This window comes from Pseudochaenichthys georgianus, chromosome 18, assembly GCF_902827115.2.
Source record: "Pseudochaenichthys georgianus chromosome 18, fPseGeo1.2, whole genome shotgun sequence".
Lineage (NCBI taxonomy): Eukaryota > Metazoa > Chordata > Actinopteri > Perciformes > Channichthyidae > Pseudochaenichthys > Pseudochaenichthys georgianus.
In genome coordinates, this window is record NC_047520.1 from 24,359,885 (window position 1) to 24,387,387 (window position 27,503).

The window sequence follows — 27,503 nt, forward strand, 5'->3', positions numbered from 1 at the left end:
ATTGCAGGGGGTCCGTAGAAATATTAAGGATTGCAATATATTTCCACGCAAAAAACATTTAAAAATACATTTACATAAGCCTTCGGTCTGCGGTCTAGTTTGGCGTCCGCAAGTAAGAGTTCCTCCTGGGATGGTGTTGATTGTAACACCACTGTAGTTCATGCTGCGGAGAAGCGCATTAAAATGTGCTAATATTATCTGTAAATTAGGGGTAAGAGTGGATGCTTGGTTAGGCAAGGACAGGCGGAACCAGGCTTAGGAGAGCCCAATGAAAAAAAGAAGCGGCCAAGACCCAACACATGCAGTTCAGTGAGAAATACATTTCTCATGGATTTACAGTTTTTTATATTGTAGTCCTGGCATGGATTTCTATGAAGCCAGCCTACATGCAATGCTAGAGCACCAAACACGCTTGAAGTGTCTATATTATATTAGTTTTAGTCTAATGTTTGATGTGACATTGATGACACTTATTGTTTTTGTAGAAAAGGCAGCGTGTATCTTTATTAGCAGACTGTGATGGTTCACTCAGACACAGTGAATCCTCCCAGATGTGAAATGCTGCTCTATAGTGCAACAGGTCATGCAGCTAAATGAAACTGAGGACTTCAGCAGGAGGGGGTAGAGTTTTACTCAGAAGGAGCCTAACATTTTTTTTTTAAATGTACGGTGTCCTTGGGTGTCATGAAAGGCGCCTAAAAATAAAATGTATTATTATTATTATTATTATTATTTATATTTCACACATACATTTCGGAAACTCAATAAAACATTGAAGCATTGAACCAGTTATTAGTTTGTCCATTCATCGATATTTACATTCTGTTTTAGGGTTGATTGACTAAAGCTTGAAATATATTTCCTAGGTTTTTTAAATGTTTTATCAATGTTCAGTCTTGTTGTGTGTATTTTTGTTCATCATTTTTGTTAACAATTATCACTGCACCACACTCACAACTCTGATTTCACCTTGCAAACACAAACATACTAACGCTTGGGTGACATCATAACAACTGTCACAGAACTATTTAAAAAACAAAACACATATGATCTGGGACTTACTATTTATCAGGTTATGGCTGACAAATCTACATAATTATTTTACTAGATCTTTTGAGATAAAATAAGCTCCTCATTTCCTGGGTGATATTGATTGATTCATGCATTCAAGGTGCTTTCCTTGCACAGCCCAATTGGAAGAGCCTTCTCTCTCTCTGCAGAAGAAAAGTAATCTGATTAGATCCTGGCAGTCAGCCAGCTATTTTTCCAGTATCTTCTTTCTCCTGCTGCCAACCCAAATGTAATAGGGCCCCAAATGGCTTTGGGCCCAAGATTCACTGGGAGAGGAACAGGGTAATTTGGTTACCGTAGAGGAAAGGCAGTCTGGAGAGAGGATTAATAAAGGATGTAAGGAGGCAGGGCGGAAGGTGGCCTTGTTGACTGACTGTCTTATGTTTCTCACCTTTTAGAATAGCAGGCAGGAAATCCTCACGCTAATTCAATTATTGCCAGAAACTTCCTATTGCAGGAGTTTGATGGGAACTGTACCGTGTAGTCCCAATTTCTTCTTTGTGTGGGGCTAATATGCCTCAGAGAGACCCTCAGTTTTCCTCCTGCTTTGTTTAAAGTGATGATGCACAAACATTAGAGTCCACAATCAGTTCTTTCAGTCGCTGATGAGGAACATTCACCTATTTAAAACAGTATATGCAGAGCCCCATTTTAATTATCAGGGGCTGCTCCCCCTAACGGACTCCGATCCTAACCCTGGCAGGAAAGAACAGCAGGATTTAAGGCTGATGGCCACATTTGGGGCTTAGAGTGGGTGAGAGGCAATGGTGTGGAGCGGAGCTCAAGTTGCTCTTATTCTTACAAAGCCAGGTTGAATTGCACGCACTATAACCTGCAAATATTCATTGTACTTGCTATGAACTGTTGTTGCTCACGTAAATTCTGCTCCAGCTTTTTACCAAAGCCTCTGATGAATGCAGCTTCCTCTCTTGGTGCTGGATGAGTTACAGATGTAGCACTCCAGATCAGACTCAAATGGGTGTGTCCCAGTCAAAAGCCCAGCGGATGCCAGTGGCTGGGGGTGTTGCCAAATTGCCAGAGGGCGTTGCCCAATTTCCCCATTTGTTCAATTACAGGATTTAACCATGAGATGGCGCTTCATTCACAAAATACACAAAGACAACTGGGTGTTGTAGAACTTAGTCTGTTTCAATGTTTGCAGCTCTGCAGTTGTGTTTGCTGAATACTGTAGCATGTAATCACTTATTTGTTACTGTACAAGCGACTATAATGAAAAAACATCAATATTTTAGATCAAATAAAGTATATAGTTTGCTTTATGCAGTATATTTCTTGTAATATATAATAACATTAAGATAAGATAAGACTTTATTAATCCCGTGGGGAAATTCAGTAGTTCAAACAGCAACAGGGTGAGAGTGAAAAACAGGACAGCACAGATTCACACAGATTAATCAAATCAAAAATGAGCGATACAAATAATAATAATGAGAAACTATGAAATAAGAAATTAATAAAACTAAAATGTAATTATCATATCATATATTATAATGTATTGTATTATTAAGTAATATCATACATTAACCCCATTATAGCAGATGCCACATTGAATGGATGAACACATTTATGCATCAATAATTACAACAGAGTATTTCTAAATACAAGTTGTAAAAATACTTATATGTATTTAATATTAACCCTTTGGAGTCGACCGTCACGCCGGCGTGATCAGATCACATGACCTGTTCAAGCCGGTGCCGCATAAAAACAACAGTCCGGACAACATTGCCCTGTGCTTCTGTCGAAAGTACTGGCTTGAAACTATATCCCAGTCTTTGTTTCATGCAAAAATACCCAGTAAACACGGAGATACGATGATATAAAGTTAATACAGATATATTTCAGAAGTATGAATAATGGAAGCACATATTTTAATATCTTCGCCGTATTTTATAATTTTACGAAACGGAAAATACTGGAAACTGTAGATTCTGCTCAACAGGATGTATTTACCAGGGAGGGGGTGAGGTAATCAGGTAAACGGAGTGATACGAAACGAGACGAAAAGAGACGAAGAGGGACAGTGGGAACCGAAGAGAGACGGCGGGAAATGGAGAGAGACGAAGATATACGAAGACAGGCGGCGGGAGACGAAGAGAGGCGGCGGGAGACGAAGAGAGGCGGCGGGAGACGAAGAGAGGCGGCGGGAGACGAAGAGAGGCGGCGGGAGACGAAGAGAGGCGGCGGGAGACGAAGAGAGGCGGCGGGAGACTGCGATTGAAGTAAAGTGACAGACAAACATTGAGAATTTAGATATAGTTAGATAGATTTAGAGTTTTGAAGATTCAACTACGATGAAGAGAACTCTGAACGTGAGTCAAGCTTTAAGCTTGTTTTTTGACATGGAGGAGGAGGAATCTGTGATGTTGCCCTCTGTTTCGTAGTTGACAGAAACCGCTTTGAAGCGTGGCACAGATAAAGACAGAAAAAACTGATTTTTGTACATAATGTGTATATATATATATTTGTATTATATTTATAATAACACTTTTGCCTTATCAGAATGAAATCCCATGCTACCTCAATCAAACTTTCACATTATCATAGTGACATCCCATGTATATATTTCCAGCTTGTAAATGGTTTCGTTGTGTATGTTTGTGTTACCTATATGAAAAATAATATCATTTTCAAAATCTGTTTTTACGTTTTCTTTGTGATTTTGGGTCCAAAATGTTCATATAGTAGAAGATCACTGCTCTAAACAAAGTCAAAAATCCTACATCCATATGAAATAAATATAATTAATTATGATGAATACGTTAAGTCTTGTTCATTGTTTTTCACTTTTATTAAATGTTTGATATTTCCGGTGGAAATGGTGGACTATCGGACATTCAAAAGGCAGCATATTTTCACTCTTACACACATATATTCTCCTTTTACATACATACATTTTCACTCTTACACACATATATTCTCCTTTTACATACATACATTGTCACTCTCACACACGTATATATTTACACTCACACATTCATACATTTTGCTCTCATATTATCATATTTCAATGCACACATTCATATATTGTCACTCACACATTCATGCATTTGGTTCTCATATTCATAAAATGTAATGCTCATATTTATACATTTTGCTCTCATGCGAAATCTACTAAAACTAAGTATGTCATGGTGGTCAGCTGTTAAACACAAAAGTGTATCTTAAGGGCTGTAAATATAATAAGCCTGTTGTCAATTTTAGACACAGGCTTATTATATTTACATTAACATTAACATTCATTTTCTGGACTCAATGTGTGTCTTGGCCGTTTTCTTTGTTCCAAGCAAACGAGTGCTTTTTGTTTTGAAATCACTTCCGTGAGTTTCGCGGGCCCCCCCCCCCCCCTCGCTCCACTGACCATTAGACCATTTAGTAAGGTAAAAAGCAAAAGGGCAAAAACGCCTCTCAGACGCTCTTCTGTTTACTTTTTTAATAAAGAAAAACAAATGGTCCGTATAGATACACGGACTCATATAGCCTATGTATGTATACTGTAAGGAGAATGTATGTGCGTGAGAGGACCAGTATGAATTGCGGCATAGAAATATGCTAATACAAACCTAAAGACTGGGGGGGGAGAGCTGTGGAATGTGACCCTTCCTCCACACATTCCGATGGCCAATTCGTTTTAAACAAAGAGTTCGCAACACAGGACAGCATAGGCAACATGGGGGGTGGGGGCTGGTGAACGGTCTGGTCAATGTTTGTAAACACAATCCCCAGGATGTGTCCTAATCAAACCAAAAGAGAAAATGCAGATATTATTCTCTCTCTCGACTCGCTGGTATCTCGAGCTGAGCGCTCATTGGTGTTCATACTGCTCACAGGCTGGGCTGCTGTGTATATCTAGTGTATTCATACTGTAAATGTTTGAATGATGAATAAACAGACACTGTTTATTCATCATTCAAACATTTACACCTTCCTTTTTTCCCGTCAAGAGGTTGAAAAAGATTGAGTCCTATGTTTCCAATTGGTTCCCAAATCTGAACATTGTCCAGTGCCATAAGATCAGGAGCCGGGTAAATGAGAGACTGAGGAGCCCCCGAAAAACAGATCCCGAAATAGCTCGTCCTGGTTTCCGCAGCAGATAGGCCTACAGTATGGTGTCTGTTATGTCAGTTATTTTAAATAAAACGTTGAAAACTGAACTTAAAATTGTTTCCTCTTTTTATTGTATTTATCATTTTTGGGACGGGGAGACGTGTGTGATTAAAAATTAATTTGCAGAAATGTAAAGTGATCTACCTAAGTTCTATTCATATTCTTGACGGGAAGAGCCGTGTAAATGGGTGGCCATATGCATTTGAAAAGCAATATAAATCACACAGTTATTATACAATAGGTATGGAAGCCCATTTCCGCCACTTGAAAAAAATAAAATCCCCCATGAAAAGTCGAAATAATGAGATAAAAAGTCATAATAATGAGATAAGAAAGTCGAAATAATGAGATAAAAAGTCATAATAATGAGATAAGAAAGTCATAATTATGAGATAAAAAAGTCGAAATAATGAGATAAAAAGTCATAATAATGAGATAAAAAGTCATAATTATGAGATAAAAAAGTCGAAATAATGAGATAAAAAGTCATAATAATGAGATAAAAAGTCATAATTATGAGATAAGAAAGTCGAAATAATGAGATAAAAAGTCATAATTATGAGATAAGAAGTGCGCATGTGCTGCAGTGGCGCTGTCTTTAAAGGTCCCTTCATCACCTTGCTGCTCTCCACCATGCAAACAGCATCTATCTAGTCCTAAATAAGGTAACTATTACAGGTGACTTTTGTAAATGTTAGATGTTACATATAGCCTATATTGCAGCTAAACTACAACAATGCAGTTCATAGCTTTGACATTACCCGTTATGAACTATAATATATATGCCTATAGTTTTGTGGTAACGTTCACGCCACTAATGACAATAGTGTAGGCATACTGCTGCTGTGAGTTGCTCTAACTCTAACCCGTGAACGTTACCACAAAACTATAGGCATATATATTCTATTCATAACAGGTAATGTCAAAGCTATAAACTGCATTGTTGTAGTGTAGCTGCAATATAGGCTATATTTAACATCTAACATTTACAAAAGTCACCTGTAATAGTTACCTTATTTAGGACTAGATGCTAGGGATGTGCATCTCCATCACTGAGGCCGATGCGATGCGCATCTCGATACGTTGCCACGATACGATACATTAACGATACATTTGAAACACCAGGTGATACGATACGATACGATTCACCCCTGTTGCGATACAGTTCGATACGATTTGATTCAATATTATGCGATTCGGTGCGATACGATTCAACACAATGCAAAAATAATGATACTTCAATTTGGTACGACAGAGGATTTTTGTTTTATTCCTTATATGCAGCAAATCATACATTAACAAAAAAGTGCTTTACATATTTGGTACTGCACATCCCATCATGCCGTTTATTTTTTTAACTTTAAAAGCTCTCCAGAGTACAGTACAATTGTATAACACCTCACAGTTAAACAATGTAAGGATGCATTGCTCATGATTAACAATGTGCAAATAACAGCTACCATAGTGCAATGCCCATACAGCTGCCAGCCTGATGTGCGTAACACTCATAGGCTAACTCACCAGTGAGCAGAAAGCAGTGGGTTCTATATGAACAATAAAGAATACAAATAACCTTTCACAAACAGGTATTTCATAACTGCTTACAGTAAGGAAGACATTTAAATTATTATTGACCGTCACAGGCTGCTGTAAACTAAACACCACTCTCTCTGACAGATCACCTCACTGAGTGATTTAACTCATATGTCTAACTTTCAGGTTTCTCTGTTCAGCCGCAGACCCCATGTCGCCTCTTTATGTGCGTCGCTAAGTTCCTCGTACTACTTGTGTACGACTCGTACACAAGCGGCTCGGCATCGTTTACAATTTGCGAGCGATTTTTCAAGTTGACTGTAGTATATAGTGCCGCGCACATATACCATCAGGACGTTACTGATGGGGTGCGGCTGCGGAGTGATACTGTGTGTATGCAAGCCCGCATCTAGGACGGATCTATGTATCATGGCTGAAGACCTGTTGAGTAATAAAGATACCTCATACAAAGGTCTACGGATACCTTATTACTCTCCATGACCTGCGGTCAACTATATAGCATAAAGGATTATTACACCGTCTTTCTTGAACAATCCGAAGTGTTGCCAAACGTTTGATTTGTAGGTATTTTTCGGTGCGCTGTGTTTCTCTTTCTCCTCAACTTCCGTGTGTGTTGATAACTGAGACTCTCGGCCTCGGGCGAAGCAAATATCCAAATCAAAGATCGTCTCTGCTGAGCGTTGACGCAATCGATGCATCGCGAGTTCAACCCGGTTCAACCCAAACTGTAGCCGATGTGCACTCTTTCAACCGGTGCACTCGCATCTTGCACGTTTATGCCGATGCGAATCGGTGAATCTTAACATCTCTACTAGATGCCGTTTGCATGGTGGAGAGCAGCAAGGTGATGAAGGGACCTTTGAAGACAGCGCCACTGCAGCGCATGCGCACTTCTTATCTCATAATTATGACTTTTTATCTCATAATTATGACTTTTTATCTCATTATTATGACTTTTTATCTCATAATTATGACTTTTTATCTCATTATTTCGACTTTCGTATCTCATTATTATGACTTTTTATCTCATAATTATGACTTTTTATCTCATTATTTCGACTTTCTTATCTCATAATTATGACTTTTTATCTCATTATTTCGACTTTTTTATCTCATAATTATGACTTTTTATCTCATTATTATGACTTTTTATCTCATAATTTCGATTTTCTTATCTCATAATTATGACTTTTTATCTCATTATTTCGACTTTTTTATCTCATAATTATGACTTTTCATGGGGATTTTATTTTTTTCAAGTGGCGGAAATGGGCTTCCATAAATAGGCTATAAAAGCACCATCGATAACCATTACCTTTATCCAATTCAAACTTTGGACGGGAAAAAAGGAAGGTGTACATGGTTGGGCTATACTGTAGGCCTACTGTATACACACAAAGGCCATTCAAGCTAGAGTTCTTCTGGAAATGTTCACATCAGGCCAGAGTCCTGCATCGGGTGACCCGCAAAAAAGGGGATTCGCGGGTGGTATTTTTTCAAACGCTTTTTTCCGGGTTCGGTTCTGGGTAAAACAAAGATGATGTGGGTCGGGTCGCGGGTATTGCATAATAAATATATTAAAATAATAATAATTTAGTTTAATGTTTAAATCCTCAGACTTCTCCACCGCGGGACCGTGCATAATCATAACCTCTGCAGCGCATCAATCTGCTGCTGAGCGCGCCACATTCAAAATGGCTAAGGTGAAGCTCTCTAGTGGAGAATACAGCATTTTCAATAACACTTTCTCATGAGCGAAATCCAACGTCTTTTGGTGTCATCCGAGATGGAGAAAATAACCAACATCCCACGCTTTTTGAGACAAATATGCAACTGCATGTGTTAATAATTGCACGTTTTCACTACTCATATAGGCTATGCGGGTTCGGGTCGGGTTGCAGATCTTGTGCCGACGGGTCGGGTCGGGTTGCGGAACTAATTGGCAATATGTGCGAGTAGCGGGGCAGGTTCGGTATTGCATGTCGCGGGGCGGGAGCGGGTCTTGAAAATCAGACCGGTGCAGGACTCTGCATCAGGCACCTTCAAGTTAAACAATACTACAGTAAACAATGAACACATTAGGCCTAAATTATGTGGATTAAACCACATTTATTTCGTTAAAAATAAACGAAATATGATTTTGTTTGAGTGATTAAATGTCATCAGGCACCTTCAAGTTAACCAATCAACCTCCGGACTCGGCTTGACTCGGTTTAAAGAATGCACAAATGTGTTTAATCGTTTATGTCAGATATGTACTAAGTTGTTTATTGTTATTGCACATATTGCAGGTACTGAGACAACGAAATGCAGTTTAGCTTCTAACCAGGTGCAACAAGCAGCGAAAAGTAATGTGCACAATACTACAGTAAACAATTAACACAGTAAATTATGTTGATTAAACCACATTTATTTCATTAAAAAGAAACAAAATATGATTTTGTTTGAATGATTAAATGTAGGGTGAATTGCCCTAATGTGGGACATTTTTGCATTTCAGACTTCGGGAATATATTGCGATTAGAAGCCGATACAATAAATCAAAATCCAGTACCATTCTGAAATCCCCAGTAATATTATACACTAATAATACAGTAAACTATTAACACTGTACATATTATTGTTTGCTCGTGGGATTAGGATGATCGGTAGTGAGAGCCGCTGTATTTTCCTCCGGTCGGATGTGATATAAAAACAAAGCGATTATTTTTGTTGTTGTAAACTCACGTGGTGCATTCATTTCAACTCGCGAACATATGATACATGAAATGATCGTGAGGATGATGATTGAAAATCGTTTGTTTGAGCCTGGATGCATTTCCTGATCTAAAAACATAGCGATGGTTTTGTACTTACGCCAACGTGAATTAAACATTATTTTGTTAAATAAAAACATGGTGATGTTTAGTAAATGATTACATGTCTCTTATTTAGCACAGATTATGATCCTATCCGTGACATATGGATTTTAACAAATATGATTAGATTAGATTAGATTACTTTATTGTCATTACAAAAATGCAAGCACAGTGTAACGAAATTTAAGGATGGTCTAACCAGATTGCAAAACAGTCGTGAGGATGATGTGATGATGTGGTGGAGAGTGTGAGGGGCAGATGGTCTGCAGGACATACACAATTATCAGAAGTATGTACCAACATAAATGTTACAAAAATAAAGGTAAATAGATGGGAAATGTATAAATAGGAATAAATACACAGATAATAATAAATAAATACAGTGAATACAGAATTGCGCTTCAGCACAGCACACGACAACAACTAGGCAGTATGGGACAGCGTGGGGTTAATTGTCAGCAGTCTGACTGCTGAAGGGAAGAAGCTGTGCGTTGTCATGTTTGTTCTACCCGGGAGGCTGCGATAGCGTGTCCCAGAGCAGGTGCCACGTAGGGGGATAAACAATGTATGGTTGGGGTGGGAAGAGTCTCTGATGATGTTTCGTGCCCTTCGCAGGCACCGCTTTTCATAGACTGAGGCTATGGAGGGGAGTGGCATCTTGATGATGCGTTGTGCAATCTTCACCACCCTCTGCAGTGATTTATTGTCCTTGACCGTGCAGTTACTGTACCATACAGTAAATGCAGGTGGAGAGGATGCTCTCGATGGTGCAACGGTAGAAGTTTATTAGCACCTGGGAGGATAGGCGGAGTTTTGCCAGTTTCCTCAGGAAGAAGATGCGCTTGTGAGCCTTCTTGAGGCCTCTAGGGCTGAGGTGTTGGTGGTCCAGGAGAGGTCCTCCGAGATGTGGACTCCCAGGAACTTGAAGCTGGTGACCCGCTCAACCTCTTCTCCACTAAGATAGACTGGGGAGTGCGTGCCTTCTTTGTTCCTTCTGAAGTCCACAATGACCTCTTTCGTCTTCTTGGTGTTGAGAGCCAGGTTGTTGTTAGCGCACCACTCTGCCAGATGCTCAACCTCTTCCCTGTATGCCGTCTCGTCATTGTTGCTGACAAGCCCGACCACTGCAGTGTCGTCTGCAAACTTAACGATGGTGTTTGAGCCATGTACAGGTTTGCAGTCATGTGTGAAGAGGGAATATAGGAGGGGACTTAACACACAGTCCTGTGGGAGACCAGTGCTAAGGATGAGATTCGAGGATGTGAGCTTGCCTATTCTAACATGCTGGGGTCTGTTTGTGAGAAAGTCCAGTATCCAGTTGCAGAGGGAGGGGTCGATGCCAAGGTCACTGAGCTTGGTAATCAGTTTTGAAGGAATGATGGTGTTGAATGGCGAGCTAAAGTCAATGAACAGGAATCGTACGTATGTGTTGCTCTGATCCAGATGGTAGAGGGCAGGGTGTAGTGCTGTGGAGATGGCATCATCCGTACTCCTGTTCCGACGATAGGCAAACTGGTAGGGGTCAAGTGTGGGTGGGAGGCATGATTTAAGCCGAGCCAGGACCAGCCTCTCGAAACACTTCATGATGGTCATGTAAGTGCCACGGGTCGGTAGTCATTAAGGCTTGTTGGAGAGGCGTGCTGGGGAACAGGCACAATGGAGGTGTATTTGAAGCACGTGGGGACTTTTCCTTGGGCCAAGGACAGGTTAAAGATGTCAGTCAGGACTCTGGTCAGCTGCTCAGCACAAGAGCTGAGTACACGTCCGGGGATGCCATTGGGGCCAGCGGCCTTACGTGTGTTTGTCCTGCTCAGTTCAGCATGCACATCTGTGGTGGAGAGTGTGAGGGGCAGATGGTCTGCAGGGAGAGTGGCCCTAGTGGCTACCTCATGATTGACCCTGTCAAAATGAGCATACAAATAATTAAGCTCATCTGGATGAGAGGGGTCAGTGGACGGGGGGGAGGCCCGGGTGGGTTTGAAGTCTGTGATGGTCTGTAACCCCTGCCACATGCGTCGGGGGTCAGAGGTGTTAAAGTGCTCCTCAATCTTTAGCTTGTGGCAGTGCTTCGCCCTTTTGATGCCCCGTTTCAGCTCAGCCTGGCTAGACGGTAGTCCTGCGCGTCTCCTGACCTGAAGGTGGTATCACGTGCCTTCAGCAGTTGGAGGACCTGCCCATCCATCCATGGCTTCTGATTAGGGAATATTTTGATCTGTTTGGTGGTGGTGGCATCACTGATGTAGGTGTTGATGCAATCCAAAACAGAAGAGGTGTATGCGTCAATGTCTACTTGGGAATCCAGAGTGGTAGTTAAAGCGAAGTTGTTCCAGTTGGTGATGTGAAGCTGATGCTGTAAATTGGACTCTGCTCCCTCAGGCCAGACTTTCACTGTCTTGACCGAGGGCTTGACTCGTCTGATAAGGGGGTGGTATTTGGGTAGAAGGAACAGTGAGATATGGTCTGACTGACGCAGATGGGGGAGAGGGAGGGCCTTATATGCATCTTTGATATTAGTATATACATGATCCAGGGTCTTATCTCCTCTTGTGGGACATGAGACATGTTGGTGGAATTTGGGGAGAACAGGTTGGAGTGATTAAAATCTCCAGCAATGATGAAGACAGACTCCGGGTGTAATGTCTGTTGCATGCTAATGGATGCAGTTCCTTCATAGCTAGCTTAGCATTAGCATCGGGTGGTATATAGGCTGTAATTGTAATGATGGAAGTGAATTCTCTGGGCAGATAAAAAGGTCTGGATTTAACCATGATAAATTCTAGGTCGGCAGAACAGTGCCTGGTAATGGTGCTTTTGTCTGTACACCAGGAGTTCTTGACATAAATGCACAGTCCTCCTCCGCGCATCTTACCACAGTCAGCTGTTCTGTCCGAACTAGTAACGTGATCGCGCTATCAGGAACGCCCTCATGCAGCCATGACTCTGTGAAGATCAGAATGTTTGTGTCCGTAATCCGTTTGTTGTTTATAATCCACAGTCGTAGATAGTCCATTTTGTTCACCAGAGACCGCACATTTGCAAGAAGAAGGCTGGGGAGAGGGGCGCGGTGCGGAGCCTGGGTTAGCTTCTCACGAGCGCCTCCTCTTCAGCCTCGCTTTTGCCTGCGATCTCTTCGCCGTCTACGGAGCCTCCTTGTCCGGGGAGGCAATGTAAACAAACCCGGTGAACCCGTTGCTAGCCTGATGATGTCATTGGGCAACACACTCTCACTCCCTAAGCGTCCAATAGCGACGTTTGGTCAGTGTCCGTGGCGTCCAATTGTGACGCTCCTAGGCTCCTTCAGCGTCATAAAGGGACGCAAATAGCTTTCAACTGATTGCAATGTATTCCCATCTGCGTCGGGATTTGACGCTCATGGAAGCACGGCATTCGTTTATGTCGGCTGCCCTTAAAGGCAATGTGAGCATCCATTCCCATTGGATAACGGAGAATTGTACACCCGGAAGTAAGTATTCCTCTTACTGTCGATTGATTTTACAGTGATATCTGCACTACTCATCGACTAAAAAACACCAGATTATCCTTGTTAATTACACAACATTGATTGGTTTAAATTGTGTGCAATGCTTTTGTATTTTTCCCCTTCGATTCGGAGAAACAAATATTTGTTCGGAGTAAAGGATGGCAGAAGACACTACACTACCCAGAATCCCCAGCTATCGTTTGGACTACACCATGTGCTCTGTTTGACAAACCCCGTTTTTTTCACCATTCATTCCGATGGCTGGCGTCTATGTCACATGATCTTCACATTTCTCCCTGCAGAAAAAGAAAACATGGCCGAACTTCGTTTTATTCTCGGTGGAAAATGCCTATTTTAAAGTTAGTTTGGCCATTAAAATGCGTTTTGATGTCATTTGATGCGAGAAATATGAGTTGTTATTTCAGATTATATGTGCAGTGGATGTACATGATCTTTAGTTTGCTAGTTATTACGAAGATTACTTCAGGAAATCGCGACGTTTTCATTGTTACCAAGGTGGTTGCTAGGGACGCTGCTATCGATATTATTTCTGTTATGTTGTGTAACTGTTTAATGGTGTTATCTTTATTGCTACCCCCTTCCCCGTCAATGTGTAGTGTTGGTCCACAGCCTAAATATATTAGTTTAACAAAATCTGCATCTAAAGATAGCCTACGTTATTTTCCCCTGTGCAATTCCAGTCTCACATCTCACAGCACATCGTCATTAACAAATACCGGAAACAGACCGAAAACATTTAAAAAAAATAATAATAATACTTTATTCCGAGTGTGCTTGCTTTTCTCTTTGAAAGTCATCACATAACGGCATTGTAATACACGGTTCGGCTGCATTACATATTACATATCTGCCGTAGTTCTGTATTTATAGAGCCTGATGAGAAGACCTCTAGACCAACATGAGGAACTGAAAACGTGACGTGGATCATAAATATATCAACCATTAAACAACATCTTACATTTCTTTTCACACAATATGTCTCCTTGCAGTATCAACACTAATTCGGCTCACTTTTATATTTGATCCAATTGGTAGATAGGCTGTATTTACACCATAAAGGTGCACAGCTGATATAAAGGGACACCTGGTGGTTAAAGCATGTTATTGAATTTAATTATTTTAATTATTAGATATTAATACGATCCCTATTCATTACTCGTTATTCTCTACTAATAGTTAATTAAAGACTGTATATAATGACTATTTTGCACATCCCTTTCAAGATTTCAAGATTTTCTAAGGTTTATTGACATATCATATAGGCCTACACAACTGTGGTGTAGTTCTGCACTGAATGAAAAACTTGGGTTGCAGGTTCCTCAATAGTGCATTACAAGACATCTATCAATATTTGTGCATACCTCCAGCAATGTTAACTATGTTGAAGCACTTATTTTAACTGATATTATACATAATGTATTATACTCTTATAAGATGTAGATATTTCATCTCCGGCCTTGTCAGGTATTGAACAATCAATAAATAAAGAACACAGAATTGTTGAAAATAAAACACAGAATTTGTGTGATTATACTAAATGATTTTCAAATAAACACAACTGCATATTTAACTGTTACACATGCTGATGTAACGCAAATGTTCCAACTTGGGATCAATAAAGTATATCTTATCTTAAGCTGATCGATGGCTACTGCCATATTTGCAAAATGTGCCTCTGAACCTTGACAAGTGCATGTTTCAGGCTTATCAATTAATGTAATGTAATGTAATGTTATCACAGGGGTCACAAACATAAGACCAGCTGTTAAATAAAGCTCTTCTGACCTTAGCTGGCATGTGGGTATATATATTAATACTGCCCATAATGGGCACAAGCAATTTTCACCCATTTATTAATTATATGTTTTAAATGTGAGTGTTTCCTGTCCCCTAAACCTCCAGGGATGTACACAGTTTAATACTGGCAACTTGTTATTATGGGAAATACGAAAACGTCTTTTAAAACTACAACTCCCAGTAGAGACGTGTCAGGGTTTAGTGCTAGTATGCTGTATGCTGTTGTGTTTTAGTGTCTTGTCTATCGGTCTGTTGATAATTACTATACTCTCTCTCTCTCCAGGTGTCGGCACTTCCTGTCCGTGTGGCACCTGCTAGACTGATTGTTGTTCCCGCCCCTGATTGTGTCCACCTGTGTCCCATTACCTAATATGTATATTTAGTCCTTCTCTCCCTTTGTCTGGTGTTGGTTCGTTTTGTGTTATCGTTAGATTTCTGTTTACCAGAGAACGATATTACAGTACCTAGTAGAACCTAGTGATTCCATGGAGAGTCCTAGTAGAACCTAGAAGTCATTGATAGCTTTGGTTTCTGTCCAATAAAGACTATTACCAAGCAACAGAATCGAGCATCTGAGTTCTTACGAGCCCATCGTATCAGAACGAACCAACCTAACAAGATGGACTCAGCCGATTCTACAACGCTAAAGACGGCCCTGCAGGTGCAGGGTAGAGTCCTTCATCAGCATGAGGAACAGCTGTCAGCTATTAACCAAGGGGTCCAGAGTTTGAATGTTCGTCAAGACAACCTTCAAGCTACTGTGTCAACGGAAATACACCTACTGGCTGAGAAGATGCGGGAAGTACTCACTCATCTCGTGGCAAATCCTGGTGTTCCTGCGGCACAGTTTTCCGGTCCAGCGGGGGTCGGGTCTGCTGATATTCCCGTTCAAGTCCCCGTACATTCGCCTACGATCCGCCTCGCTTCGCCAGAGAAATTCTCCGGAGAATCTGGAAACTGTCGTCCTTTCCTGGTGCAGTGCGATCTCCACTTCAAACACCAGCCCGCAGCATTTCCCACCGATCAAGCTAAGATAGCTTTTATTGTTTCTCATCTGACGGGGAGAGCGGAAGCCTGGGCAACAGCGGAGTGGTCCCGGAACTCGCCTGTTTGTCAGTCAGTAAGACTGTTTTTGGAGACCATGAGCAAGATTTTTGATCTGACATCACCCGGGAGAGAGGCAGCGAGAGCCCTGGTGAACATTAAGCAGCGGCAGAGGAGAGTGATGGATTACGCAATCGAGTTCCGTACTTTGGCAGCGGAGAGTGGGTGGAACTCAGCGGCTCTCTTTGATGCCTTCCTGCATGGATTATCGGATCCCATAAAGGATCAGTTGGCTCCATTACAGCTGCCTGAAGATGTGGACTCGCTCATCGCCATGGCTATCCGGGTTGATCAACGTCTAGCTGAAAGAGAGCGGGAGAAAAGAAGGAATACAGGATCCACTCCACCTTTCAGACAGGAATTACCGAGGGAATACAACGCTTGGCAGAGGAATTCCCAGTCTTCACCTCCAGAGCGACCAGCGCCCCCTATCGCCGCGGAGGAACCGATGCAGCTCGATAGAGCCAGACTCACTCCGGAGGAGCATCAGCGCCGTCTACGGGAACGGCGATGCTTCTACTGCGGCCAGCAGGGTCATGTTTCGGCAGCCTGTTCAGTAAAAGATCGGGCTCATCAGCGGGAAGGAGGACGCTGGTGAGCCGAGTGACTTCCGTCGACTCTCCAGTCAGAAAATTAATGCAGGTACAAATCAAACTTGGTGATAATACTATGACTCAGGATGCATTAGTCGATTCTGGGGCTGATGAGAGTTTGTTAGACTGGGAGTTGGCTAAAAGTTTAAACTTAAAGGTCGTTCTTTTAGATCAACCCTTAGAGGCTAGTGCCTTGGACGGACGCCTTTTATGTACTATTACTCATCGCACGGAGCCCATGGTATTAGTCATAGATCAGGAACATAGTGAGCAAATAAGTTTTCATTTATTTAACTCTGCTCAACATCCTATCATTTTGGGGTACCCCTGGCTTGTTAAACACAACCCTCACATTGACTGGCAGACAGGAAAGGTTAAAGGGTGGGGAGTTGAGTGCTCTCGTTCATGTTTAAGTAAAACAGGGTTGAGTAAATTGCATGGATCTAGTAACTCTAAGCAGGGGTCAGGCAATAACACTGACACTTTTTCTAAGCCTTCTGACTTTCCTGATTTGGCTAAAATTCCGGCGTGTTATTTAGATATCAAGGAGGTGTTTAATAAAACACGAGCTACTTCTTTGCCACCCCATAGACCGTACGATTGCCCCATAGACCTTCTGTCAGGCTCTACTATTCCCAAGGGACGGTTGTACTCACTTTCTGGGCCAGAAAGGGAGGCCATGAAGGAATATATCGATTCTTCACTCAAAGCTGGTTTGATTCGGACATCTTCATCCCCAGCAGCGGCAGGTTTCTTTTTCGTGGGGAAAAAGGACGGGACATTGAGGCCCTGTATTGACTACAGTCCGCTAAATCAGATCATAGTTAAGAACAGATATCCCCTTCCACTCATCTCTACGGCATTCGAACTGTTACAGGGAGCTAAGATATTCACCAAGCTTGACTTAAGGAATGCTTATCACCTTGTGCGCATCCGGGAGGGCGATGAGTGGAAAACAGGTTTCAATACACCTACGGGACATTAAGAATATTTGGTGATGCCTTTTGGACTTTGTAATGCACCTGCTGTTTTCCAAGCCCTCATTAATGATGTGTTAAGAGATTTTCTGAATGTTTTCTGTTTTGTGTATCTCGATGATATTCTCATCTTTTCTCCAGATGAGAAAACTCATGTTAACCATGTTCACCTTGTTCTTCAGAGACTCCTGGCTAACCATTTGTTTGTGAAGGCCGAAAAATGTGAGTTTCATGTCAACTCAGTGTCATTTTTGGGCTTTGTGATTTCCCCTAACAAAGTGGAAATGGACCCAGCTAAGGTCAGTGATATGGCTAATTGGCCAACACCAGACAATAGAAAGAAAGTTCAGCAATTTTTGGGGTTTGCTAACTTTTACAGACGTTTCATACGCAATTTCAGTGCTATTGCCTCTCCTCTCCATGCCCTTACCTCTCCCCATGTTCAGTTTGTGTGTAATCCACAGGCAGAGAAATCTTTCCTGGAACTGAAGAGGAGGTTCACCACAGCTCCCATCCTGACGGTACCTGATCGCCACCGACAGTTTGTGGTGGAAGTGGACGCCTCCAACGACGGCGTTGGAGCTATACTGTCCCAGATATCAGCAGAGGACAACAAACTTCATCCATGTGCATATCTCTCCCGTAAGCTATCTTCTGCCGAGAGGAATTACGATGTGGGAAATCGGGAACTGTTGGCGGTGAAGATTGCTTTGGAGGAGTGGCGGCACTGGTTGGAGGGAGCGGAGCAGGATTTCCTGGTCTGGACGGATCACAAAAACCTGCAATACATCAGGAAGGTCAAACGCTTGAACTCTAGGCAGGCCAGATGGGCTTTGTTCTTTAATAGATTTAGGTTCACTCTGTCATATAGACCTGGTTCACAGAATGGAAAGCCTGATGCACTCTCCAGAATGTATGATCCTGAGCCATCCCCCAAGAGTCCAGACCCCATTCTGCGGCCAGACCGAGTGATAGGGAGTGTGACCTGGCCCATTGAAGCCAAGGTCAAACAGGCTAACAGCGGGAATCCTGTTCCTAAAGGGTGTCCTCAGAATCGCCTGTTTGTTCCAGGGACACTTCGTTCTAAGGTGATTCATTGGGCCCATACATCTGTTCTTTCATGCCATCCTGGAACCAAGAGGACCCTCTTTATGGTGAAACACAGATTCTGGTGGCCTGCTATGGGGAAAGATGTGGCAGAATATGTGGCAGCATGTCCTGTGTGTGCTAGGAACAAGACGTCTCGTCAAGCTGTGGCAGGTCTTCTCCGACCTCTGCCCATTCCCAACAGACCATGGTCGCACATTGCGTTGGACTTTGTGACAGGATTTCCACCTTCGGCAGGTTACACCACAGTACTCACAGTCATTGATCGTTTTTCCAAGATGGTACACCTCATCCCCATGTCCAAATTGCCTACGGCCAGAGAAACAGCACAGGCCATGTTGTCCCATGTTTTCCGTATCCATGGTTTCCCAAACAATGTCGTTTCAGACCGAGGCCCACAATTCGTTTCACGTTTCTGGAGGGAGTTTTGTCGCCTGATCCAAGCCACTGTGAGCCTGACGTCCGGATACCATCCCCAGTCAAACGGCCAAGCGGAGAGGATGAACCAAGAAATGGAGACCTGTTTGAGATGCCTGGTGTCCCAGAAACCTACCACCTGGAGCAAACATCTGATTTGGGTTGAGTATGCACACAACACCTTACCCACATCAGCCACCGGAATCTCTCCTTTCCAATGTGTCCATGGATACCAGCCTCCATTGTTCCCGGAGCTCGAGCAGGAAGTTATCGTACCATCAGCACATGCTCTGGTTCGCCGCTGTCGCCGGGTATGGAAGGGAGTTCGCCAGATGCTGCAGAGAAGTGCGACCGGCATGAAGAGGTTGGCTGACCGAAAGCGACGTCCATCTCCTAGATACAAGGTCGGTCAACGAGTGTGGTTGTCCACCAAAGATCTTCCTCTGCACGTCCCCTCCAGGAAACTGGCTCCTCGGTTCGTTGGTCCATATCCCATTTCAAAAATTATTAATCCTGTTGCTGTTCGCCTATGTCTCCCAAAGTCCCTCAAGGTCCACCCCACGTTCCATGTCAGCAAGCTGAAACCAGTTTTAGAGAGCAGACTGGTTCCCCCCTCCACACCACCTCCACCTCCCCGGGTCATCGACGGAGGTATCGTCTATACAGTCAAAAAGATTCTGTCAGAAAGAAAGCGGGGTAGAGGGAGACAGTTCCTGGTCGACTGGGTAGGGTATGGAATAGAGGAAAGATGCTGGATCCCGGGCAGCTTCATTGTCGACAAGTCCCTTATCACAGATTTTGACAGATTACGGTCTCACTATTCAGGGACGTCTGGAGCCGTCCGTAAAAGGGGGGGTACTGTCAGGGTTTAGTGCTAGTATGCTGTATGCTGTTGTGTTTTAGTGTCTTGTCTATCGGTCTGTTGATAATTACTTAGATAGAGCTTCATAGCACTGCCTCACTATATACTGATAACCATGTTTGTTATTAAACAAATGTTGGGTGATAATTCCAGATAAAATGTATACCCCGTTTAATTCTGTATAAAACGTCTTAGGTGTGCCTAATCTCATTCTCAAAGTGAAGACAGTAAAGGTACGATGGCCAACATAATGCTCATAACCAAACATGATATTCCTCTACATTGACCTCCTCAGGGGCGGCAGGAGAGCAGGAGTCTTACCCGGCGCCCCCCAGGGAGCGAGCCCCCGAACGCGGCCGCTCCCATGACAGGAAGCACCACTCCTCCGCCGACAAGCAGCGCTACTACTCCTGCGACCGCTACTGCAGCCGGGAACACTGCCACACCAAATCTGCAACCGCCAGCTGTGCCGCCTCCCCCAGCAAGGGGCAGGACACCAGCAACAAGCAGGTGGGGGGGCATCGGCATGGAGAGTAGGGACAGACAAGGTGATAGACAAGCATTACACCAGGGGGAGGGGAGTTCCTCTGACAGGGTTCACTAGCTCCACTGCTCCCCCTCAGAATGGTAGAAAACTCCACTAGTGAAGATTGAAGAACTCTCAAAGTCATCTATCGCAGATGCTCAAAGTCAACTGTATTGTCAATCTTCCAGTTTGTGTGTGCAGACAGAGAGATTGAAATACTGTTTCCCACAATCCTGAATATAAAAACAAATGTATATACAAATATAAAAATATGTGTGCAAATATGTATGCAAATATGTATATATATATATATATATACATATAATAGAAATTAGGAAGATTAAGACATTTGTGGAACCTGATCAAAATCACTTAAGTAAAAGTAGAAGTACCAGAGTTTAGGAATTAGTTTCAAGTAAAAGTCCTGCATTTAAAATGTAACTCAAGTAAAAGTACAAAGTATTAGCATCTAAATATACTTAAAGTACCAAAAGTAAAAGTATTCATTTTGCAGAATGGTCCATTTCAGAATAATATGATATATTTTATAATGATTGATCATGAAAGTGTTCTCAAAGCTGGTGAAGGTGCAGCTACTTTGAAGTACTTTGTAGACTGCAGGGTAGCTTGTGGATTTACTCCAGGTGGAACTAAAGTCTGATTTAACACTTGATTATATTTTACATCATTAATACAAATCTATGAAGTCGTAATTGTACTTAAGTACAGTACTTAGTTACTTTAAACCACTGCTGACACTGACTATGAAAGGGTGCCTTATACCACCGCAATACAAATGCTGCACACCAGAGTGTGTTGAATGTGGAGGAGGAAGAATAGGAGACAGAGAATGATGATGGTTGAAGTGTTACTGTGCTCCTGTTTCCTGCTCTGCTGCTTCCTGCTCAGTGCAGTATCTCATGGCTTTCCCTTATTTTCCCCTCTTTCGCTTTACATAATTTTTCATCCAATTTGTCTGTCTGTACCTTTCTATTAGTCCTTTTTCTTTCCTTCTGTCTTCTCATGATTTTCTCCATCAGTGTTCATATCATCACACATCCCATGTTGGTGTTTTTCCTTTCCTTCCTCCTGTCTCTTTTTCTTTTCCCTCATCGTTCTATCACTTCAAATTGCTTGTTCAATTTTCATCTAGGGCAGTGGTTGGAATAAAGGCGACCCAGTGGCACTGAGTTCCAGTTCTAGAACGTCAAGCCGTGGACGCCGGCTTCTCCCTCAGACCCCCCTCACCACGCGGTGGGTGGCTTATAAGACTGCTGCCTCCTCTCCTGTGCACTTTGTGTCCGGCCGGCTGAGCCGCGACCTGTCGGAGCACAACGCCCTGCGACACAGCGGCTCCCCCCACCTCCCCTGTCCCGTCACTCGCATCAGCTCTGAGCCCTTCCTTGGCGGGGGCCACAGCGAGGCCCCCGACAGCCTCTATGGCAGCCTTCGGGACCAACTGGACGTTTTTCAGGATGCGGTGTCACGGTCGCCCAGCCCCCGTGCCGGACACTCATCTCGGACCGCACTTCCTCACATGATAGGAGACGTACTTCCCGCTCAGCAGCAGAACCTCGGGGTGCCCAACGGGTTCCACTTCAGCTCCGGGGGCAGCAGCAGCCCTGGCTCTGGGGTCCCCAGGTATTACCAGGAGGCAGAGGAGGACGAATGGTACTAGCATGGCTTTAATCCAACCTTCTTAATGCATCTTTGAGGATTTGTGATGAGTTTTATCATCTTCTTTTCTTTGAAGGTTTCAGTTTACATTGTCGATGTGTGTGTTCAATGCTGTGTTTTAATCCTAACTTGGAGAGCAAAGGGTAGGGAGAACATCTAAACAGGGAGAAAGCTTGGAATATTCTAATGTGAACAAAAAAAGTGTAATCTTTACGAAAAGACACAAAGCATTATGAAAGAGTAGGCTTTATATTGGATGTCTTACAGCAGCTGTCCTTTACTTTGACTTCAGTGTTTTGTTGACACCACCATATTGCCCCTTAAACAGCATAAGATAAACACAGACTGTACAACGGTGAATTATTGTTTGGTGTTAACTACCAGATCTGCTGATCACATTCATGATGTGCTCTGTATCCCAGGCAAACCAAAGTGGTGATAACTGAGCAGCAAAGAGAGGTGCCTCAATTTTACATACAACAATTTTCAAAAACCTAAAACTGCATTATTTGTTTTTTCCCCCTCCAATTCGGGGGTAGCACAACAACCTGTGAATACAACATAGACATATTATTACGTTTTTATAAAGTTTAAAAAGCTTAAGGCGCAGAGAGCTCCATGCTAGATAAGATTACTGCGGCACATGACTGTAGTCAGATCACTGCTGACACAAATGGTCTTAGAACATGTGGCAGCACCGCTTCACTCTGTGCACCACAAACATCATCATGGAAGAGACACATGCAAAAATAACCTTTGCATTATAATATGAAAATGGCTCACCAACTCTATCGGCAGGTTAGAACTTCACCTCCTCAAACTTCAAAATGACAGCCACTAGCACAACACATGTAACAGGCATTAAGCTAAAGTAGAGTTCCTTATTGATTCTAGCTGTAGCAGCAGGTTTTAAAGCGTTTGAGAGTTAATATGGGGGTTTCAGCTTAAAGAAATGGAACTGCAAGTCATGGAAACAGGACAGAATGATCAATAGTTACTCAACTACTGATCATTGACTACTGACTACTACTGACTTGAATGAAAGCATGATAGTGTAGAAACAGCTGTGTTGTTCTTTAGTTTAGAACTCTACCATTCCATGATGATGGCTATTCCTTTATGACATTCCTTTTGGGTCAGTGGAACAGACAGGTGCTGTCTTACAGGCAGCGCTGATTGTTTTGTCTGTCAAAGAGAGAAGCAACGCTTCGGTACAGGACGGACAATTTGTTTTATATAAAAATGTCCTTGTAGATTTGATTTGATTTACTTTTCATTGTGGACATTTTTTATATTACATGAAAAATACAAAGGTGTGGTTTATGTGAACTGCTTACGGTTTGCCATGGTTTCAGGTCAAATGTTTCTTACAAACATTCTTTGCGATGTTTTAAGACAAAGTGCCTATCCTTCTAGATATACTGTAGAAAAAAAGATGCAATGTCAACTGTTTTCAAATGCATCCTCACTTGAGTAGGTGTTTGTTCATTCCTTATGTAGCAGTGCAGGAAAACATGTTGTACAGAAAGCCTTATCTGCAAGACGAGAACTCTACCTACTGTGTGCTTCAAAGGCAGGAATGGAAAAATTACCTGATGAAAGAAGATTGTTTTTCTTGTTTTTGATAAATCACAAAATCTTGCTTCTGAGGAGGAGTTAGAGCAGGGCCGGCCCATAGCACTGGCGTTATAGATGTTCGCCTCCTAGGGCGCCATATCTGTGGAGGCGCTGCGCTGGTAGCTCTGGTAGTGAAAAAAACATTTTTGACCGATGGTGCTCATCCTAATTTTCGGCCTTGATGTAATAATATTCATAATTAAGTAAATGTAACACCCTTTTCACCCCGGTAACACTTTTCATTTGCCCTTTACGATGGGCGCTGTAAGTGATGAAAATGGGTGATTATCAGGTGCCCGCAGCTCACAGCCAAAGTGCGAGTGAGCGTGGGAGCGAGCAAAGGAGAGAGAGAGGGCGCACCGGTACCGGCGCTGTTGTTATTATTATTATTATATTATAGAATCTGGTGCGCTGTTGTTATTATTATTATTATATTATAGAATCTGGTGCTAGCTGCCAGATAAAAGCTCACCTAGGGCAGCACATTGTCTAGAGCCGGCCCTGAGTTAGAGTCAGCTTTGTGAAAACATTATGCGTGCATTCAACACTTTAAACTTCATTGTAACGTGCCAGTAACGCACTATGCATGTTCAGATGAAAGGCCTGGGTCTTGGTGAGCATGTGCTAGCTAGCTGCTTCACTGGACTGAAGAGTGTGTGGGTTAGCTGAGTGTGTGGGTCAGCTGAGTATCAGACCCAGAGTAGCAAAGGGTGATCTCTTTACTGCAATTTGATTCAAGTGGGGCCCTGTGTGTGTGTGTGTGTGTGTGTGTGTGTGTGTGTGTGTGTGTGTGTGTGTGTGTGTGTGTGTGTGTGTGTGTGTGTGTGTGTGTGTGTGTGTGTGTGTGTGTGTGTGTGTGTGTGTGTGTGTGTGTGTGTGTGTGTGTGTGTGTGTGTGTGTGTGTGTGTGTGTGTGTGTGTGTGTGTGTGTGTGTGTGTGTGTGTGTGTGTGTGTGTGTGTGTGTGTGTGTGTGTGTGTGTGTGTGTGTGTGTGTGTGTGTGTGTGTGTGTGTGTGTAAATAGTTCATCTCTGATTGATGCAATTTTACTGGCGATCCTGTGTGTCGTTTTTTTGTCTTTTTCCATACTTGTGGATTACGTGCAAAACATGTATGTTTTGATGGGCTATCAAGATATTGCAAAGAGAGTGACTCGTAGAAGAAAACAAACCATTATACATTAGCAACATTAGCTTCGTCCCAATTCCATACTGCATACGAAGGCAGATGGTATGTATTGGTATATTCACAGAAAGATAACTTAAAGATGTGATAATGGAAGGAAATATGCTTGACTTTTTGGTGTGCTAATGGACAATACTTTGCACACGATGGCACTTAAGGTGCACATAATTACAAAAAGCTGTTGTCTTGGCCTCTGCATATAATATTAATCAACTTTCTTTAAAAAAAAGAACTTTATCTTATTTTACAGTATGACAATTTAGAAGCAAATTATGACTGTGTTCAGAGATGATGCCTAAAGAAGCAAAAGGAGGTACATTGGTAAAGAGGTGTTTAATTGTAGCTTAAGTATATAATAATTTCCTAACAGAGAAAAATGATAAAGCACATCTATTTATTATTATTATTATCTGAAAAATAATATAGGGCTGTATACTGATTTGTGAAGTTAGGACTAGTTAAATGTAATTGTAAGAAATTGTATAAGGGCCAGGCATAAAGAAAACTGAGTTGAATTGAAGTCATATTTTATGTGTCGGAATGTCAAGAATAAAGTTAAAATGTCAGAGACTAAGGGAAAAAAATAGAGAACAACCATTGTTTTTGTTTTTTTACATTTTGAGAATAAAGTCAAGACATTGAAAATGAATTTGACAAAGTTGAACCTTTGGGAATAAATTATATCCTGAAAGTTTGACATTATGTTACACTTGAGAATCGCACAATTATGAAAATTGTAACTTGATTCTTGCAACAAAAAACAAAAAAATGGTGCATGTAATTGTTTTTCCCCTTTTGCCTGGCCCTAATAGTCTTCCGTATATGTATGACGTACTTAACAGGACATGTTGCAGGGTAGGCCTCAGTATTCTAAGGCTCTCTGGTGGACAAACTGATGTTTGAGGGAGCCTTTAAGTGGTCCTACTGGCAGACCTGCAATGATCTCTGCTTCCACTTTAAAGATAAATACTTGTAAATTGAACCTCTGCAGCAGCTGATTGGTTTGTTGAGAAACACTGAGCAGGTATGAGGAGAGAGCTGTTGAAGCACAGTAACACACTCCAGTGCCCGTCACACCTGAAGGAGAGGGGCACTCTCCTGTCTTCAGAATGGGCTATGCAACAAGAGAAACCATTCCCATCCTTTCTGTAGCTTTACATGCTGTCTCTTCAGATCCAGGCTTCAGCATGATTGTGACCAAATGTTTTGTAGAAAATGCTATGAAAAAAAATGCAAACAACGAGGACTTAAAATGAATAAAGGCACACAATGTAAACAAGGAACAGATACAATATTGAGGATTTCAACAACTTTATACATATATTATATATATATATATATTAGCATGCATAACATGTACAACAACATCAAAGGGAAATCTCATTGCTCGGAATGGGAGGGAGTGTGTCCTTTTAGATCACAATAAAAGTTTTTTTTATGAACTGTGATCCCTTCAAAGTGATTCATTTATTTGAAAGAAAACATTCTTTTCACGTAGACATATTCTTACAGAAAAGCTGTGAGGCATCTTTTGCAGATTCATTACTTAAGAGATTTCTCACACTTTGGCAACAAATGGTTAAGAATATGTATACCTTCTATGAGACCTCTGTATTGAGTTTAAAAAATGTATTTGTGCCCAAGTCTGGACCAACCGGCTGCCAAACATTAGGAGCGATCCAATCACTCTTACCATTGGCAGTGTGATGTGGCTTTTTGATAAGAAAATAAAAACAATGTTTGCATGTTCTGATAATGTATGTGCATGTAGACTAATTAGTACTTTTAGATACTTGTGTTATTTTGTTGTTGATTTTTAATATTTGATATAAACTGTGGGGTTTGTTGAAAAGACACATTTCTATGATCAACAGTATTGAACATGTTGACAGTTCCCGCGCAGCAGAGCTGGAACACTTCCTTTGCTCTTTGGATTCAGAGATGTTTGTTTGCCTGATTTTATGTTTCTTGGTCAGACTTTGAAGTCTGCCGTTGTTTCTACATTAAACCTTTTGTATGAAGCAAAGTTCCTTGAAATAAAAAAAGATTAAATTAAAGTGCCTCTGACTCTCTGAACTGTTTGAGTGTTGGGAAGCAGCTGTGGTCCACTGACTGAATTCAACCCGCTGGAAGTGTCGGGAGGAGGTTTCTAATCTTGTTCAAATGGTTCAAGATGATCTTAATAATAACATATTTATACTAATAATACTAGTATGCTTACTAGTAAGCATACATTAGGTAAGATTTTTTTGTCAAACGATTTGAAATGTAGCTCTACTTTATTATGTCAAATCATATTCTGTAAATCGACAGAGCAGATTAAAACTTTGTCTACGTTTCATACATTTATTAGGCTGTATTTGTTCTCAATTAAAAAACAATGGATGTCAGGGGACTTCAGGCCTCTTAGGATAAAATCCAGGGCCCCCAGTGCACACAGAACAATCTGACGGCCCTGAGCTCACCACTATGGACTGGACTGCTGGACATGATCAGTGTGTGGATACGTTACAGCACCTCTATCCACGGC

The 27,503-nt window shown here is 42.0% G+C and overlaps 1 protein-coding gene across 1 annotated transcript in view; it reads left to right on the forward strand.

Annotated features, from left to right (window-relative positions):
* LOC117463543 (voltage-dependent N-type calcium channel subunit alpha-1B-like) overlaps positions 1-24,499 on the forward strand; it is a 186,054-nt gene extending 161,555 nt beyond the window's left edge. Inside the window, 5 exon segments of the mRNA XM_071206520.1 lie at positions 15,455-16,570; positions 17,767-17,883; positions 18,076-19,951; positions 20,266-20,480; positions 21,650-24,499. Coding sequence (XP_071062621.1) covers positions 15,455-16,570; positions 17,767-17,883; positions 18,076-19,951; positions 20,266-20,480; positions 21,650-22,174 — 3,849 coding nt within the window. The 3' untranslated portion in view covers positions 22,175-24,499.
* Positions 24,500-27,503: the final 3,004 nt, after the last annotated feature.